Source organism: Rhamphochromis longiceps, linkage group LG15 (genome assembly GCF_057381845.1).
Source record: "Rhamphochromis longiceps isolate RC_006_pf linkage group LG15, R_longiceps_female_GT1.1, whole genome shotgun sequence".
NCBI classification, from domain to species: Eukaryota; Metazoa; Chordata; class Actinopteri; order Cichliformes; family Cichlidae; genus Rhamphochromis; species Rhamphochromis longiceps.
This window is the reverse complement of record NC_140571.1, coordinates 20,468,599-20,485,075: the sequence shown is the minus strand read 5'-3', so window position 1 is coordinate 20,485,075 and position 16,477 is coordinate 20,468,599. Positions and strand designations below refer to the sequence as shown.

The following is a 16,477-nucleotide window of genomic DNA, read 5'->3' as shown; positions in this document are numbered from 1 at the left end:
ATTAAGTAGCGCAGAGCCGAACCAATCACAGCCGCAGCGTCACGTCGCGTGACTTGTTACGTACAGCACAAGTGCCAAGCCGCACGTGTGTTTGTTTGGGAAGCAGCCAGCGGGTAATGGAGCCAGCGCGTAATGGAGGAAATGAGTGTGCCGACTAGAAAAATCAACCGAGCGTGACCGAAGAGAAAACAGATGATGGTTCCAATGCCGGAGAGATTGTCAAACGGAAGAGCCATAGAAGTTCCGTAGTGTGAAGGTATTTCGGCTATTTCAAGTCTGACAAAAAAACAGAGTAGCGTGCACTGTAAATTGTGCCGAAAGCAAGTCTGGAAATACAATAAACTGGTGCATGCGTCACACTGTGCGCCACGTTATTGTTTCGGTGAAATGAATTTCTACAATACTGTTACTGTTAATTCTACTCTCTGCAGTGTTTAAATGCTTACATATACACACAGTTACTGTCCCTCCACACATACGACTCGGTTCTGCTTCTATGCCCCAGCTTTGTTTACTTTTTCCCACCGAGGCTTCTAGACTTCTGATTGGCCAACATTTCTGCACGGTTAGGAATCTAGCGCCACCTGCTGCTTTGGCATGTTCATAGCAGCGTTTTCCTTCATTTCTGCCTTTATGTGTGGACGGGATTATTTTTTAAAACGAAAACTGAAAATCTCCGTTTTCAAAAATACCCGTGTACGTGTGGACGTAGCCTCATTCTCTGACTGGAAGCGCTAATTCGTCATTCGGCTTTTGTCAGACTAAAGTAACTGTTAAAACTGTTTGAAAAGCTCAGCTATACAACAAGGAGAGATTGAGAATTTCCTTTTAGTTCTCAGTTTATTTGATATTGACAAAAGTTAGTCAGTTTTGTCTGTTCTTCTGTAAAACAAACTAAGATTTATTTTTAGAATTAATATTTTGTTTCTAAGTGGAATTGACAATTTAGTCTGTTTCGTTTGTTCTATTTTGAAACTTAAACGCTTTAGCGGCTGCCTTTTGTGTAGTTTGCAATATTTGCCTTTATTTATCTGAAAAAGTCTCATGTTCCTTAAGTACATCTACCCTGTTGAACTTATTATGGGAAATAAATATTTAAATAAAAACAAGCTGCTGATTATTTCACATTTTACTTGTGAGCAACGGCACATTTAAATCTTACAAATATAGTTATTTGGCTTATATCGTGATAGATATCGTTATCGCCTGAAATGAAAAAAACATATCGTGATATGAAAAAATCTCATATCGCCCAGCTCTAATCAGCATATTTGATTTGGCACAGATCGCAAACCAGGGATCTTTTGCATGTCAGGTGGATGTGTTAACCACTAAAGGAGAGCTATTGTGCTTTTCTGTGGACTGTTTTTCTGTGGTATTACATACCTGAGGTTAATCATCCAAAACAACTACACAAGAGATGCGAAGAAGAGAGTAGAGGCAGGGTAGAGTGGGTGGAGACGAGTGTAGGGGGTCATTTGTGACAGAAGGATAGCAGCGAGACTCAAATAGGAAGTTTACAAGATGTTAGGGAGACCTGCTATGATGTATGGAGAATTGTGCAGAATTCAAGATGCTAAGATTTTTTACTGCAAGTGACCAGGATGGACAGGATTGCAAGTGAGTCCATTAGAGGAACAGTTTAGGTTGAACAGTTTTAGAGATAAGAGTCAGAGAGGCAAAGCTGAGTTTGTTTGGACAAGTGCAGAGATGTGGATATACTGAGGAAAGAAGATGGAGCTGCCAGGCAGGAGGAAAAGAGGACAATCACTTAAGATTCATAGTGAAAGAGGACATGAAGAGGGCAGTGTTACAGAAGAGAATGCTGGGAACAGGGTGAGATTGAGACAGATGATTTGCTGTGGCGAGCCGTAAAGGGAGCAGCTCATTAAAAGCGTATGCCCATTAAATAGGGGAAATTGAGACTACAAGTACCATTGTTCTTTCTGTGATCACTGTGCTACTGAGTGCTAATAACGGCTGTTTATAATGCAACATAAACCTGGCATTTGGGATCAAATGAGTCGAGGAAGAGGCTTACACCAAATGGGTATTTCTACTATCACATAACTGATACGAGGAGCTGAAGCATCACTCTACAAGAAGCATTTGAGCCATTGAGAGGTCTGGCGAGAAGTAGAGGGCCACGGGAGACAAGAAGGAAAAACAACACAAAGAAAAACAACCATCACAAAACCCTGGCAGCATCTGTGGCAAACCCTGCCATTCATCCAATGGGCTTTCAAAGCACTGCAGGCAGGGCCAAGCAGATAACCCCCAATGCAAAGCCCGTGTGTCTCACAAGAAGACACACAAGCCTTTTACTTCCTCACACTGCCTGTGGCAATGGATCCATCCAACTGTCCAGCAAATAACGAACCTGAAGAGGCTGTCAGAGGACAATGTGAATTAGCTAGCCCCGAGTAGAAAAGGGGAGCAGGCTGAGGATAGAGAAAAAAAAATCTAAACTGTACTGTGAGACATATAGCCCAGTGTTGATTTAGATCTCCTTGTCTAACAGCATCTGCAAAAAGTCAGATCTTCAGATGTTTTCAGAAACAGCCGAAAGCTTATACCAGCAAGACAGATGGCAGTGTAGCTCTTAGACACACACGCACATACACGTGACCAGATAACGCACTCAATCACTTAACGTAAAAATTTTCGCTTTTTTTACTCTCGCTCTCCAAGAAGAGATGACCTTTAATGTGGCATAGTCAAAAGATGGGCGGGGAGAAAACAACAACAACAACAACAAAAACAACAACACACACTCCCCGTTTGAGTTTTCTGTCGGTTGAACACATGAGAGCATTCCCGTCCTGGGCCTCGGTTGAAATGAGAGGCAAGCCACAGGGAAACAATTCGCTTTAGCTTGTTTGGCGGATGTGAAGCACAACCAGTGGCCTGTCAGCGCTGTCAATTAAAGAGAGGAAACCACACAGACACTCAGAGCAACACAAACATCATTACTGGAGCCACTGCTGTACGCTCTAAAAGAAACCAGAGGAGTCTGTGTGGGACTCGGGTTTTTTTTCCCCTTTTTTGAGTAGATGTGGCCTAAAAAGTTGTTATCCACCCACCATATCTGTGCTCAGTATCACATTAAATGATCTTTACTATACAGAATAATAACATACCGTATATGACTATCAGACTCCAGCTCTCTGCTACCACTGAAGACACTGAGGTCATGTCCCGGTATAAGACTCACCTCAGGATAATTGGCTTATAATGGGGCTGAGATTAAATTAAATTCAATGATGTCTAACAGGCGTCAGGGTACAGCTGAAGGCTGGGGTCGATAAATCCAGATCCAAATGAGCTCTAGATGATCTGGAGAAACTTAATAAGGCGATAATTCAGTTTCCAGGGGACATTTTCCATATTCTAGTCATCACAATTAGGATGGGGGGGAAAAAGCTCTTAATGATGGAAGTTTAAAGGACAGCTACAAGATATCTGTGTCTGTGTAATACTCAAAAATATCCTGGAATGTATAATCCTATAATTGGAACTGAGAGTTTTTGGAAAGCTAGTTGGGCATTTTCACCACCAATGGGGTTCTTTTTAATAATGGATTGCATTTATATAGCGCTTTTCGGGGCCCTCAAAGCGCTTTACAATTCCACTATTCATTCACTCTCACATTCACACACATTCACACTCCCCACAGCTGCCCTGGGGCAGACTGACAGAAGCTGCCATATCGTGCCATCGGCCCCTCTGGGCATCACCAGTAGGCGGTGGGTGAAGTGTCTTGCCCAAGGACACAACGACCGAGACTGTCCGAGCCGGGGCTCGAACCGGCAACCTTCCGGTTACAGGACGAACTAACTCTTTGAGCCACGATCGCCCTTTTTTCAGCCAGATATAATTAATAAAAGAAACACACACACACACGAGGTAAACTCATGAAAATAGGTGATGCTAATCAGAAACATCTACTTTTTTTTTCCAAAGCGAAACATCGTGGGAATTATTGTGAAAGTTGATGAATAAAAGAAGTGCGCTTGCTATGCCTTCTAGCGAACTCCCTCTGGACGTGCCTGCCTGTACCTGTTCTTTGTCGGTGACTCTCTACCGCAATAAGCTGGTTATAGACAGCTGAGGTGAGTGCTACGAGCGGAAGAGTTGGAGTGGAAATGACAGGATGAGAGATGGATGCCATCAATGCCTCAGGCTGTATTTAATTTTAGCAAACACGCTGAATCTACAGCATCTCATGGGACAGGAGCTGAAACGGTCTCGGTTATGTTTTAAGATATTTGCTCAAAAGCACCAGTTTTGTTCTTTTTCAAAACCATTTAAAAAAACATCTGGAGAAGACGGATGAAGGCGAAGAGGGTGACTTGAAATTCCTGCCACGGAGCAGCACTACTGTTACCTACATTGAGACAGATGAGACGGCGCACATTTATGAAATTAATCACTCAGCTCTGAACAGTTGTATTGAAATGGCATCCAAAATGCCACTGTGAGACAGCCTCTACGCAGCTAAGCAGATCATATGAGAGCTGCACAATTTGTATTTATTGATCAGTGCTGAAAAGTGGGCAGCTGACATATTGCTTCTGACTGAAATTGCTGCACCATGATGAAAAGCCGCTGCTGCAGTCTAGACGCTGGATGAAAACATTAGAGAGTCAATGTTGTGAAATTCAGTAATCATTCTAATGGAAACCTGCATTTAAATGTGATAATAATAGACTTTTACTGAAAGTCATTTTTAATTTCAAACCAAAACTGAAGCAGTTCATTTGCAACAGTATATGAAATCAATCTGCGATGCTCCTCTACGCTGTCCTCTGTTCAAGAGGCCATTTTCTACAACACATTTCAAGTCACTTCATCAACATCTTGACCTTTTCAAAAATGTCTTAAATAATGGTTTCCCTTTAACACTACCTAAATTAAAAGACGCTTTGTGTGGAGAGAGCAACTGTATTACACAAATGGAAAGACATGGGCAGGGCTATTTAATTATATGCTAATACAAGCTCAGAAGTGGACCTGATCCGCCTCATTATTTCTGGCTCTCTCTTGTTAAAGTGTTTGGGTTAAGAAAGATTTAGTAATGTTGGTTGATAAATAATATCCAAATCACCGTTGGTAGTCTGCCAAAGTAGAGGGCTTAGAATATAAACACAGTAGTCTGCCAATATTTTAGGAGGATATGTGGCAACTGGTAAATTTCCCAGCCTGGGATAGAATTCAGCTTATTCCCAGTTTATCCCGAGCACCTCCATGCATCATGTAACTCTTACAAACATTTTGTATACAGCTGCTGAAAGAACGGAGGAAAATTTGCTGCATATTGCAAATATTATGCGGTGCAAGTATAATAATAATACTTGGTTACGTCAAAAATGATAATCATGGTTACTTAGTTAAATATTGAGATCATGAATGTTCATTGATGTTTTTAATGCACCGCCATGTAAGAAGAAACCTTTCACATATTCAAATCTGTCCAAATGTCTGCATGAAAACAAAACCGGCCTTCCGTATTCACTCAAATTCAGCAATATTCAAGTCCTAGATGAAAAATAAAGTACATTTATAAGCAAACTGTACCAAAAAGGCTGCCGTAATATGCTACATTCATACATTATGCTAATTAATCTTTAGAAATCAATGTGAATAAAACTTGCAGCAAAGTGGCTGACAGCAGTGAGATTCCTCTACATTTCCTCTGTTGTACTTTGCACACAGTGCAGGTATTACCACTTTGGAAAAGTAACTGCATGAAGAGATAACACAGCTGGCTAAATGGAATGCGACTGCACCGGTGATTCCAGTGCATCTTTGTGAGCTGAATGGATGTGCTAATGTGCTGTACAGGCTCGTTCTCATGGACGTCCGAGCCGATGTTGGCCGATTCACGTTAGCAATTGTTGCATTGTTTTTCCTGGCCTTCGCTCATTAATTACACTCCAGTTTGTGCTCCAGTCTTTTTCAGGTGTTTGAATAAGTTAGTTCGAGATCTGTGCAGACAACTCTACAGTGCTCTTTGGCTATGATTTTATCTTGGTTAACACTCTTAAGGCTTTTCACCTTCTGCTATAGATAGATAGGTATAGATATAGACTTAATTAATCCCACACTGAGGAATTAGACTTTTTACAGCAGTGGAAGGGTCAGAAAGACCCAGTGAATGAGATAATATAAAAAAAAAACAATACAAAATCAATAAATAAAAACTCCTAAAAGTCCAAATCAATAAAATACAATACAAAAGTAATTTTTACAATATCTAAATTGTACTATTTACACAAAAATGGACTAAAACCTTGTTACTGACATTCTTTATAGTGCATAAGGTGCAGTGGGAATTATAATATATACACATATTTTAGCAGGTGTTTATCCTATGTCTGATTGCTCTGTCCTACACCATGGCTCTAACAATCTGCTGCTGAAGGAGGTGCTCAGGGCCTCCCCACAGTCTCATGCAGGGATGAGAGGTGTTGTCCATAATGGACATTAGGTTGGCTAAACTTCATTCCCCCCTCCTCCTCTGCGGTCTAGTCTAGGGGACAGGCCAGGACAGAGCTGGCCCTCTTCAGTCTACAAGTTCTTTCCTGCCCCTCTCTGTGCTGCCACCTCCCAGCAGACCACTGCATAAAAGACTGCAGAAGCCATCACAGTGTTATCAAAGGTCCCCAGAAGACCGAGAGGCCTGGTCTTTTGGGTTGGATGAGAGTTGACACGTCTTCACAAAACTCAAAGAAGTCCAGTTGCCCTCTTTTTTCAAGCTCTTCAAATTTTGTACACTAAGATTTTTACGCGGACAAACAAAAGCACTGCAATACATCCCAAAAGTGCCGCAACATCCAGCCAAACACATTCGATACAGTGGAAACAGCTGACAGCACAGCTGGCGTCTGAGACCAAGGAGTTTTGTTGCTTCAGGGAGTGACCACAGAGGAGACGCATCCAACTTTCCCCAAAGTAGAACCACCCCATCTGGAGGCTTCTTCCACTGAACAGCTTGACAGAAATAAAATGTGCGTTATCCAAGACATCGCACTGTTCAAAAACACATATTTAGACCCACATGAGCCCAACTCACAAAAAAGGATCAGAATGTCAATTTATTGTATATTTTTTTTAAACTCCTGAACAATGATCTATATTGTGCTTTGACAGTACCATGCACAACATTATGGATGGCTAATAAAGATTTTGGAGGCAGAACAATATTACAATCATTTAAAGTTGCAGTCCTAACATTTATTATAAATGGGACAATCGGAAAGGTTTAAACCACCGTTGGTTTCAAACCCGCTGTGACAATTTCTGAGCCAGAAAGTCGAACACCACCAAAATAAAACGGGCAGCTGGAAGTTTCATTTTTATCCCTCTGACAGTTGTCACGCTTACGCAACACGCTAAAGTGTATTAACATTAAGTGGTATTAGGCAAAGAATAACCATGAGTAATTTATAATCCTTTAAATCCTGTCTCGAGGAAAACACAGAGTAGGTCTCGTAATACTTCTTGTGCTCTTATTGTTGATTTTGAGAGGACATTGTCATCATTCTAATTGACACCTCTCCTGGCTAGTTTGACTCAGCAATCCAAGTAAGAGTATATATATCATGGAAGCAGCCTTAGGTGTGTGGCTTCATTGCATAATATTTCAGGTCAGGCTAATATCATCATCCTACATCATGTTCTATAGGAGCTGGAAAAGGCAGTGACAAGGCCCTGGGGCCAAGCTGTCTTATTTACTGATGGAAGTGGGTATACTGGAGCAACCAACTAAAACCTATTTACTTTTCTATCACACAGACACAGGGACGGATAGAGAAAGAGAGAAACACGTAGAAAGACCAACTCTAAGAGGTGATCTGACAATTAATATTCACACAGCAGCTTCCTCCCTAGTCCTACGTTTACGTTTGATAAATTTCAGTAATGAAACTGTAGATGAAATTTACACAAAGCTGATTGAATTTCCTCATTAAACATAAGAAGGCAATCATTAAAAATTAGCTCCGAATCTTCCTGACTGTGTACTGAAAAAGACTTTGAGGGGGGTTTGTGAGGCAAAAACTCAAAGTGGCATAATCTAAAATGAAAAACACTGTCTTACAGGGCCAAGTCTACATTTGATATGCTACGATTTATATTTCCGGCCAAATATTTAAATAAGAGCCAATCTCTGGTTGTCTTTTTTTGCTAATAGAACAGAATAGAACAGAAAAATTTCAGAAGTTCTGCTTAGAAGGAGCAAGAAAACCTCACTTTCTTTATTTTTTATACTCTGCATAAAACTGTGTGCAGAAAAAAACGAAATAACCACAGCTCCTGTAAATGTAATGCAACAGAACAAAACAGTTGTGGACAAGTGGTGCAGTAATATTCACAACTGTACCAGGTTTTTATTTCATTCAGAAATAGCACTCGTTGGCCAAAATATCATTCCTGAGGAAGTACAACTTATTTTATTTAAAACAAATAGGAAATTACAATTACAATTTAAAACCCCTCTCACTGTCTCACATTTTTAACAGTGGAATAATTTCTCAATATATTATGAAACCAGCTGTAGTTGAGAAACCAAATCTGCAGTTTACCCCACAAGACCTTCCAGAGGCAACCCAGCAGCCATTAAACTACCTCAGGCACTTCTTCTAGGTTAAGTTAAATTTATTTCAATTGTCGTCAGGGTTTGAAAACTGCATGTCTAGAATCAGTCGAATCGGATGAAAACTTCTTCAAAAGTTTGCAGAGTGTCCCCCAAAATAAGGTTTTAAAAAGTTTTGTTTTTTTAATCCACCTTCACATGAAGTTAGACTTCTCCCTCCATCTGCGCTGCAGAATCCTCCCATAGATTCCAGGTCAGGAATCTTTGAGCGCCATGTCTTCTCCTTATGTAATCTATCTGGTTAGTCTCAGCTCAGCAGAGTATATTAGCATCTTTTGCTCCTAGCTTTGATTTTTAAAGCCAATATTAAGGGAAAATAACCTCAAAATATAAAAACAGAGGAAAAGGAGTACTAAATGCATGCAATAGCTTTGCCGTGTCCTACTTATGCACCGGATCCACATAACATAGTCCGCTTTATATACCAACAACTGGAAATATTGCCCCAAAACAGATAGATCTGACGGGAGGGGATACAGGTTGATTGTTAAAGCTTTACACCACCCTAGGAACGAAGAGGGCAAACTGACAAACACCCACTAGATGTTAAATCTACGCGTCACTGTTGTGTTTACAGCTTTTACAGCTGCTTCTGAGTGAAAAAATAATTAATTTATATCAGTTTAAACAACACTTCAATTATTCAGTTTCCTTCCACTCAGCTGACACACCCATTTAACATTCATTCTTTTCTTAATTACAGGGAGTTTACTTGAAATTATCGAGGGAATTAAAAATGAAAAGCCTTCACTGCACCGTGACATTAGAGGGCAACTTTTAAAGAAAAAAAATGCAAGAGTGCAGGAAAACTTCAAACCAGATCAAGCTAGAGAGTATCGTGGCATAAACCTTATCAGCAGAAGAGGCTCAGCTACCTCTGTCACATGGGGCTGTCATCTTATCAAAAGCTCACAATACAAACCCACACTAAACCGTCATACACCACCTACATATGCACAGCTAAAGGACTCCAAACAAACACCCTGGGGTTATTAGGACAAAAGAGAGAAAGATCTTAAATTAAAAACACAGTCTCTGCTCCCGTTTATTCAATCGGTCGCAATTAATTAAAGTTATCGTGGCGCATACAGACAGAGCTCACACAAACACCTGCAGAAATGATGTATGCTTCACTTCCATTTAACATTAATAAAGCTGTCACAGTTCAGATTTTCATTGTATGACTAGCATGGCTAAAAGAATATACAGTATAGATAATGACCATTTTTATTGAAAGATTGCAATGAAGAATTGTTTTTAAAGTGCTATCAATCAAGAGAAGAGAGCTGTGATGAACTTAGTAGTGAGGATGTAACTATAACTGTGTTGCCACTGGATTGTTTGCAATATTATCATATACCTATTTTTAAATGTGTTATCATCAGTAGCAGTATACTGTCAGTATACTGTCTTTCTGAGTCCAGTTAAACGCAGCCAAGATCTGTGCAGCGATATGTTAGCAGCTCTTAGGTCTGATCAGGGTACACTAATGTACACTAAGAAACTAAAGATTAGAGGGAATTTGCAATTTTAGGAATTCTCTGCCGTCCAGTCTACGACGGACTCGAGCAGAAAGCAGCTGAAGACTCATCTTTTTAAACTGGCGCTGGGACATTCAGTTTCATTGGGGGGGTTTTGGGGGTTTTTTCTGGGGTTGCATTTGATGTAAAGGACCTTGTGATCTGAATCTTAAAGGGGGCAATATAAATACATTTACTATCACTGTACTACTTTGTGTTCATTTGGATTAGATTTTGATAGTCAAAGGTCAGGATTACATGTGAGAATTTTGACAATATTTCTGGCAGTAACTCAAAAATGTATATGGTACTTATGGTAGAAATTTTGCACAAAAACTAATAGGATAAAATTGGCTCTGGGTCTTTTTTCTAAATACAAATGAAAAAAATAAGAGGCATTACAGAGTTCTGGTCTGAGGTGATTGTCTCTTTGTGCTTTATCTCTAATACTGTAGGTCTGACATATTTATTGTGAACCAGCACTATATAAATAAAACTGAACTGAGCAGACTCATAAGAGAAGGGTCAGAGACTGCCATAAAGCATTATTTTGGCCTTTATTTACCACTATCACTAAGGAACAGAAAGGATCATATTTCACATTCAGTCTGCTATTGAATTGGTGACACTAATCTCTGGTGCCCACCTATTTAATTGCTTCAAAGTCTTCACTGCATGTATTGTAAGTGTGGAGAGACATGGATGTAAACTGAAACTTGACAGATCTGAGAGGAGACATTCAACCAAGAGGTGGTAATTCTAGCCTCAAAACTGAAAGGCTGACAGACAATTAAGACTTTCAGAGAAGAGTTACAAAAGTGTGAAACCGAGGAGAGGGAAAAACAAAACAAAAAAAAAAGAAGACAGAGAGAATAAAACACCCCGCATCACTGTACTCATTACGAGCACAGACACTGACAACTGGGAAGAAGCACAAACAGAATATAAATATATGATAAAGTTGACATTTAGAGGCATGTGTAGATGGATGACTCTAACTGACGGCCAATTTGGCTGCTAATCTAAAGGCCAAGGCTGCTGGTGGCAGGGACAAGAGATCAATCGCGCGTGCGTGCGTGTGTTTGGGTGTGCGCGTGTTTGGGCGTGCACACATACGTGGTCTTTCACTCACCAAATAGATTGCTGGAGTGGCCATGCTTGGAGACAGGCCTGAGCTCGTTGGAACCCCAGGCGTACTGCTTGTAGCTGTCCCACGCATGCTTCATCATCTGACAGGGGAGAGGAAGAGGAGGGGTAGGAGGGGGGGAGAGGGAGGAGGAGAAGATGAGAAATGAAGAGAGTTAAACGGGACAATAAACTGTGAGCCGTAACAACAGAATCAAATCGTTTTAACCGAGCGATGAGGCTCGTTTTTCACTCGGTGAATCAGCCTGTACGTTTAACTATGCGTTTCTAAACTACCCTAAAAAATATCCAGCACATGCATGAATAAATACAGAGCTGCAACTGACATCAACTACCCCAAATTCAATCAATGGTTGTCGGAAAGATATTCCCACTGCTCAAGCTGACATAGCACAATGTCTTGATTTAATCAGCCAACTTTCCAAGACCCAAAGTTCTTCAGATTAACGTCACTGAAGGTTGAGAAAAATAATGGATACTCAAAAAAAAAAAAAAAATCATAGTCAGAGTTGTTTTGGGCAATGCTGTAATGTGGACTGCCTGCTAGTATTATTCATTGTGTATTTATTCAACTTAAAGTAAGGTGTCTTTTATTTATAGAGGATTTCCTTAAACTTTAAAAGTTAAGGGTTATGGTAGTGGGGACACGTGTAAGGATTTACTCCCTGATCAGGCGGTTTGGAGGTTTTTGGAGCCTCTGGTCAACTGTAGCTACACAGAGCTAAAGCCAGCAGTAAATTATTGCATAATGCAAATAGCACGAGGGGCCCTGAGCTATCTGGGGATAAAGGCAGCTGCAGGCAAACCTTAATGATCCTTCCACAGGTTCATCTAGGAAACCCTGAGAGGTTTACTTCCTCTCAGTCACATCTTGTTGACCAAAAGCTCTCTTGTAAAACGATTTTTATATTTAGGGCAAGTCCTTCTATTTGGTACGGTCTCAAAGGTCTAGAGCTTCATGAATGAATATAATGAATCACATTATCTGTTGTGGCGTTCCCTCAATCAAAATTTTAAAAGATATTCAGAGATTTGTTTTTGTCGGTCTTATCTGGACACATGACTGACAAATACATGACAAATACAGCAGGGAAAAAACTTCATAGGAGGGTGACAATGTGTCTCGTTAGCACATGTTGTCATTCTTGCCCTTCAAACATACAATAAAAGTTTCTGTTCAGGAAGTCTGAGACTGCAGCGCAAGATTTCAAGAAACACCATTATAATAAAAGAACAACTTTCCTTCTGGGAAAATAATCAGGACCAGTGAGTAACATAGCATAACCATCGTGCCTGTTTAATCTCCCCGTCACTGTTAAGGGAAATAAATTCTGCATCTGTGAGATTATCCACAGATGGAAAAGGTTTTGCTTCAGAAGTCTCTGGATATCTGAACCATGTATTGACTACAACCAGGGATATTTAAATCAGGGCTCTCGTCAGTGCTGTATCATCCACAGGTTTTATCATGCAGCTCCTTTCAGAAGTCTTTCCGAAACTGACTCATTACTTATTGCAGCAGGTTGGTACAGACTGCTTTAAAAAAAAAAAAGAAAACAGGGTGTACTGAATAGACCCTGGGCTTTTGACAACTTTGGCCATCGTACACCAAGACTGCTCCCTGTAGCTTTTTTAATGCTTACTCAACATTTACTTGGGAGTTGACAAGGTATCCAACTTTCTAACAGATTTTTAGCATTTTCATCCCTTGTTCTCTGTCCAGCCTTTTGATATAATGTGTTTGGATTACAAAAGTCAACTCATGCAAGCTATCGATAAACACGTGAACACAAAAGAGATCAGACAGAGCAACAGCTGAAATAAGAAGAGAGAACAAAGACTGATAGGCAAGACTGTAAAACAAACTTGACTTCTATTTTTTTTTTTTTTTTTTTTTTACTTCGTGTTATGTGTACTCAGTGAGGGAGGGAGGAACATTTCATTCAAATAAAATGAAGTAGAATTGTCTTTAACTTGATCTATGACAAACCTGTTTTTTTTTTATGTTAATATATTGAATTTTCAGCAGTGAGCAGCTATTTTCATATTGCAGGCAGAAAACATTAAGCTAACTTGTCAGTGTTTGGGTATTCTGTCAAAGCTTGTGTTGAACACTTGAGGCTTTAACTTTGAGCACACGAACATCCAAACATCTCTAAGTATGTTTGGTCAAGTTCTTTTACAAAACCTCGAGCCAAAGCTTCACGGGCTCCAGCTGTCAAGCTGTGTCTCTCATCAAAATGGGCTAATGATTTAATGATTTTCTCTGCAACCAACAGACTGAAATTATTCCCACTCTCCAACCAGTCAATGAAGATTTTCTTTGGTTAATTACAAGTAGGGCTGCCACAAACAATTATTTTGATAGTCGACTGGTCACCGATTATTTTTGCAATTAGTCGACTAATCAGATCATGCATCCATTGGACGCACAGCGTACAGCTTATTGCACCAGCATGCATCTGCTCTTATGTAACTATCATTAGCTTACAGCTTGAAGTGTTTAAGGTATGTGCTAACTAAAAATAAAGACAAGATGATAGTTTATTAAATTTTAATGAAATTTGCAGATTGTTTCGGTGAAGTTTAACAAACTCCTTGCTATCTAAAATATAACAGGACACCGGAGTAAATTCTCGAGCATCTCACACTTCTGATAATCAGCTGTCTGCTTGACATTTGTTCAGCTGTGTAAAAACTATAACTTTAATCTCAGCCAAACAGATTTACTCAGGAACAAATAAAATACAAACAAAAAGCCAAACAATAACATTTTTAAGTTATCTAAGTGACTTGTATATGTTTAACCTGAGTAGCGAAAGACCACGGTGGGTTTGAAAACGATTTGCCGGGAGTCCGGTGTTCTCTCGGGCTCTAGTAAGCCTTGCCCCCGGCTAGCTATCGAACTAGTGGGTAACAAACGTCGGAGCGATTTTGAAAATATGTGGTGTTTTGATAAACTGAGCTGATATTTGAGGTTTACACCTAAAAATATGTTAAAACTTTATTTTGTGACCCAGAAAGAATAATAAGAGTAATATTAAAACTAACTAGATGCCGCCATTGTTGGAAACTGAGCTGGGCTGCGCTATGAATTCTGGGACAGAGCTACTTCTTTGTGGTTTAATGGCAGCTGGCATCCTTGTACATGCAGTGCTGCCATCTTCTGTTTCAGTCCGTTATTACACTCTTAAATTCTACTACTTATTCCTGCGTCTTTTGTGATCTTACAAAGCTTCAAACGACGCGTCGACTATTAAATCAGTCGATTTTGATAGTCGACGTAATCATGACTACTCGACTAATTGTGGCAGCCCTAATTACAAGTGTAATGGACTGAGTTGATATCAGATTTAATTATCTCTTATTGAAGATGCTCACTGATCATGTTTCCCAAAAATAAAAAGGAGCACTGTGAAATTTTAAGCTCTGAATCGAGCTTAAAAGTCTGTTTAGACAGACCTGAATTTAAAGTCGAAATTTATTCAGAAAAACAAGAAAAGGTCCTATAAAAGTCATGAAAAAAGCAGGGTATCTGGGGTACAGAGTATAAACAAACAAAAGATTTTTTCAGTACCTTTTTAAGACCAAAATACAGAAAAACAGAAAACTCCATGGTAGAACAATCCTAATTCTAGCCATGCTAAGTGTTTTAATCCCAGTGTCTTCCCTGTCTGCTTTAGTCCAGAAACAACATCATAAAACTGTCTAAATGCTGTTGTTTGGTTTATAGGAATGGCATCTGTTTATCATGAGCACAAAGAATTTACACCTGACCTGATCTGAGAAATGGAGCCGACCGCTTTGAGTGACAATTTCTTTATTTTCTTTTAAAACGTGTTAAACAAGAAGTGATTTCTCAGTATGTGAATTGACTTTTTTGTTCTTTTCTGCTTTTAATTATTTCTGGTATGTCTTACTATTTGAATTTTCTGTCTGTGAAGCTCTCTGTATCTTTGTTAAGAAAAGTAATCTATAAATAATGTTTCTAGGTAATACTGTACGTGTTCAAGTTATTTTTAGTCTTTGTAGTGTTGTTGTTATAGTTATTGGTTGCAGTTGTTCTAGAAATAGAATATTGCTGTTGATTTTCCAGATATTGCTGTACTTGTTCTAGGTATTGTTGTAGCTACTTTATTTATTTCATTTTTTAAATAAAAAAGAGGGACAATAACTATTAATGAACATTTTAAGAAATGTAAATATGCCAGATTATAGCCTTAGGCAACTTCAGTTGTTGTAGTTGTTATTGATGTAGTTGTGTCATTTAAAATTCTAATTGCTGTAGTTCTAGTTGCAATTATAACAGTAACAAACAAAATGTAACCTTAACTAAAAGCATCTATTTGTTTCCTCCCAAGTTAAGGAAAAAAGTGCAGTTACTTCAGACTTTGCTCGAGTATGGGAAGAGTTGTATCATATGTAAAACTTTACATTTAGCTTCATACTCTTTCATGTATTTTAAAACTTGTCCATTACTTTACTTAAATTGTATTATTCTTTTTGATGCACCTTGAATTTCAAGAGCTTTTGAAGATCTGCAGGAATGCTGTCGACATTCAGGGTGATTATATTTTTTTCTTTCCATTTGTAAATTTTTAATAATATTTTGTTTATTTGAACACATCAAGACAAACATCAATCATGTGGAAAAGCAGCTTTTTACTTAATGTTATTCTCTCTTCCAGTTATGACTGTGGCTGATTGATTGCCTCATCTGTGCTAAATCCACACATCGCTCAATTCCCTGTGTGAAGGGACATCTTCCTCCGCTCAGTCCCATTATCTGCTGCTGAAACCACCTGATTCCCCAGTGGGAGTCATTGAGGTTCCATCTCATTTTAATCTGGCGCTGGCCGGGGCTTGATTGCAATGTGAACGCTGCTTTCCAATTTAACACCCTAACACTTATTTCAGTCTCGGATGTGGCTCCTCCTCCAGCTCTGCCTGCGTCCGTTCAACTAATCCAGGTTATGTAGCGCTGTCCCGGATCTTTTTAGAACCTAGCTGCAGATTAGACACACTAAAGCCCCGTTATCCTCCACCTTGAAACAGTAAGTCTGCCCACACACAAACACACACTCTAAATGACTGTTTTCTCATCACAGAGAGGTTGCTATTGCATCGTAACCAACAGCAAACATCATGCCCCCCT

At 39.5% G+C, this 16,477-nt stretch overlaps 1 protein-coding gene across 1 annotated transcript in view; it reads right to left on the bottom strand.

Moving 5' to 3' along the window:
• The window catches only part of man1a1 (mannosidase, alpha, class 1A, member 1), a 170,053-nt gene that overhangs the window by 118,971 nt on the left and 34,605 nt on the right, over positions 1 to 16,477 (bottom strand). The window contains exon 2 of the mRNA XM_085381419.1: positions 11,309 to 11,405. Coding sequence (XP_085237545.1) covers positions 11,309 to 11,405 — 97 coding nt within the window. The remainder of the gene's footprint in view (positions 1 to 11,308; positions 11,406 to 16,477) is intronic.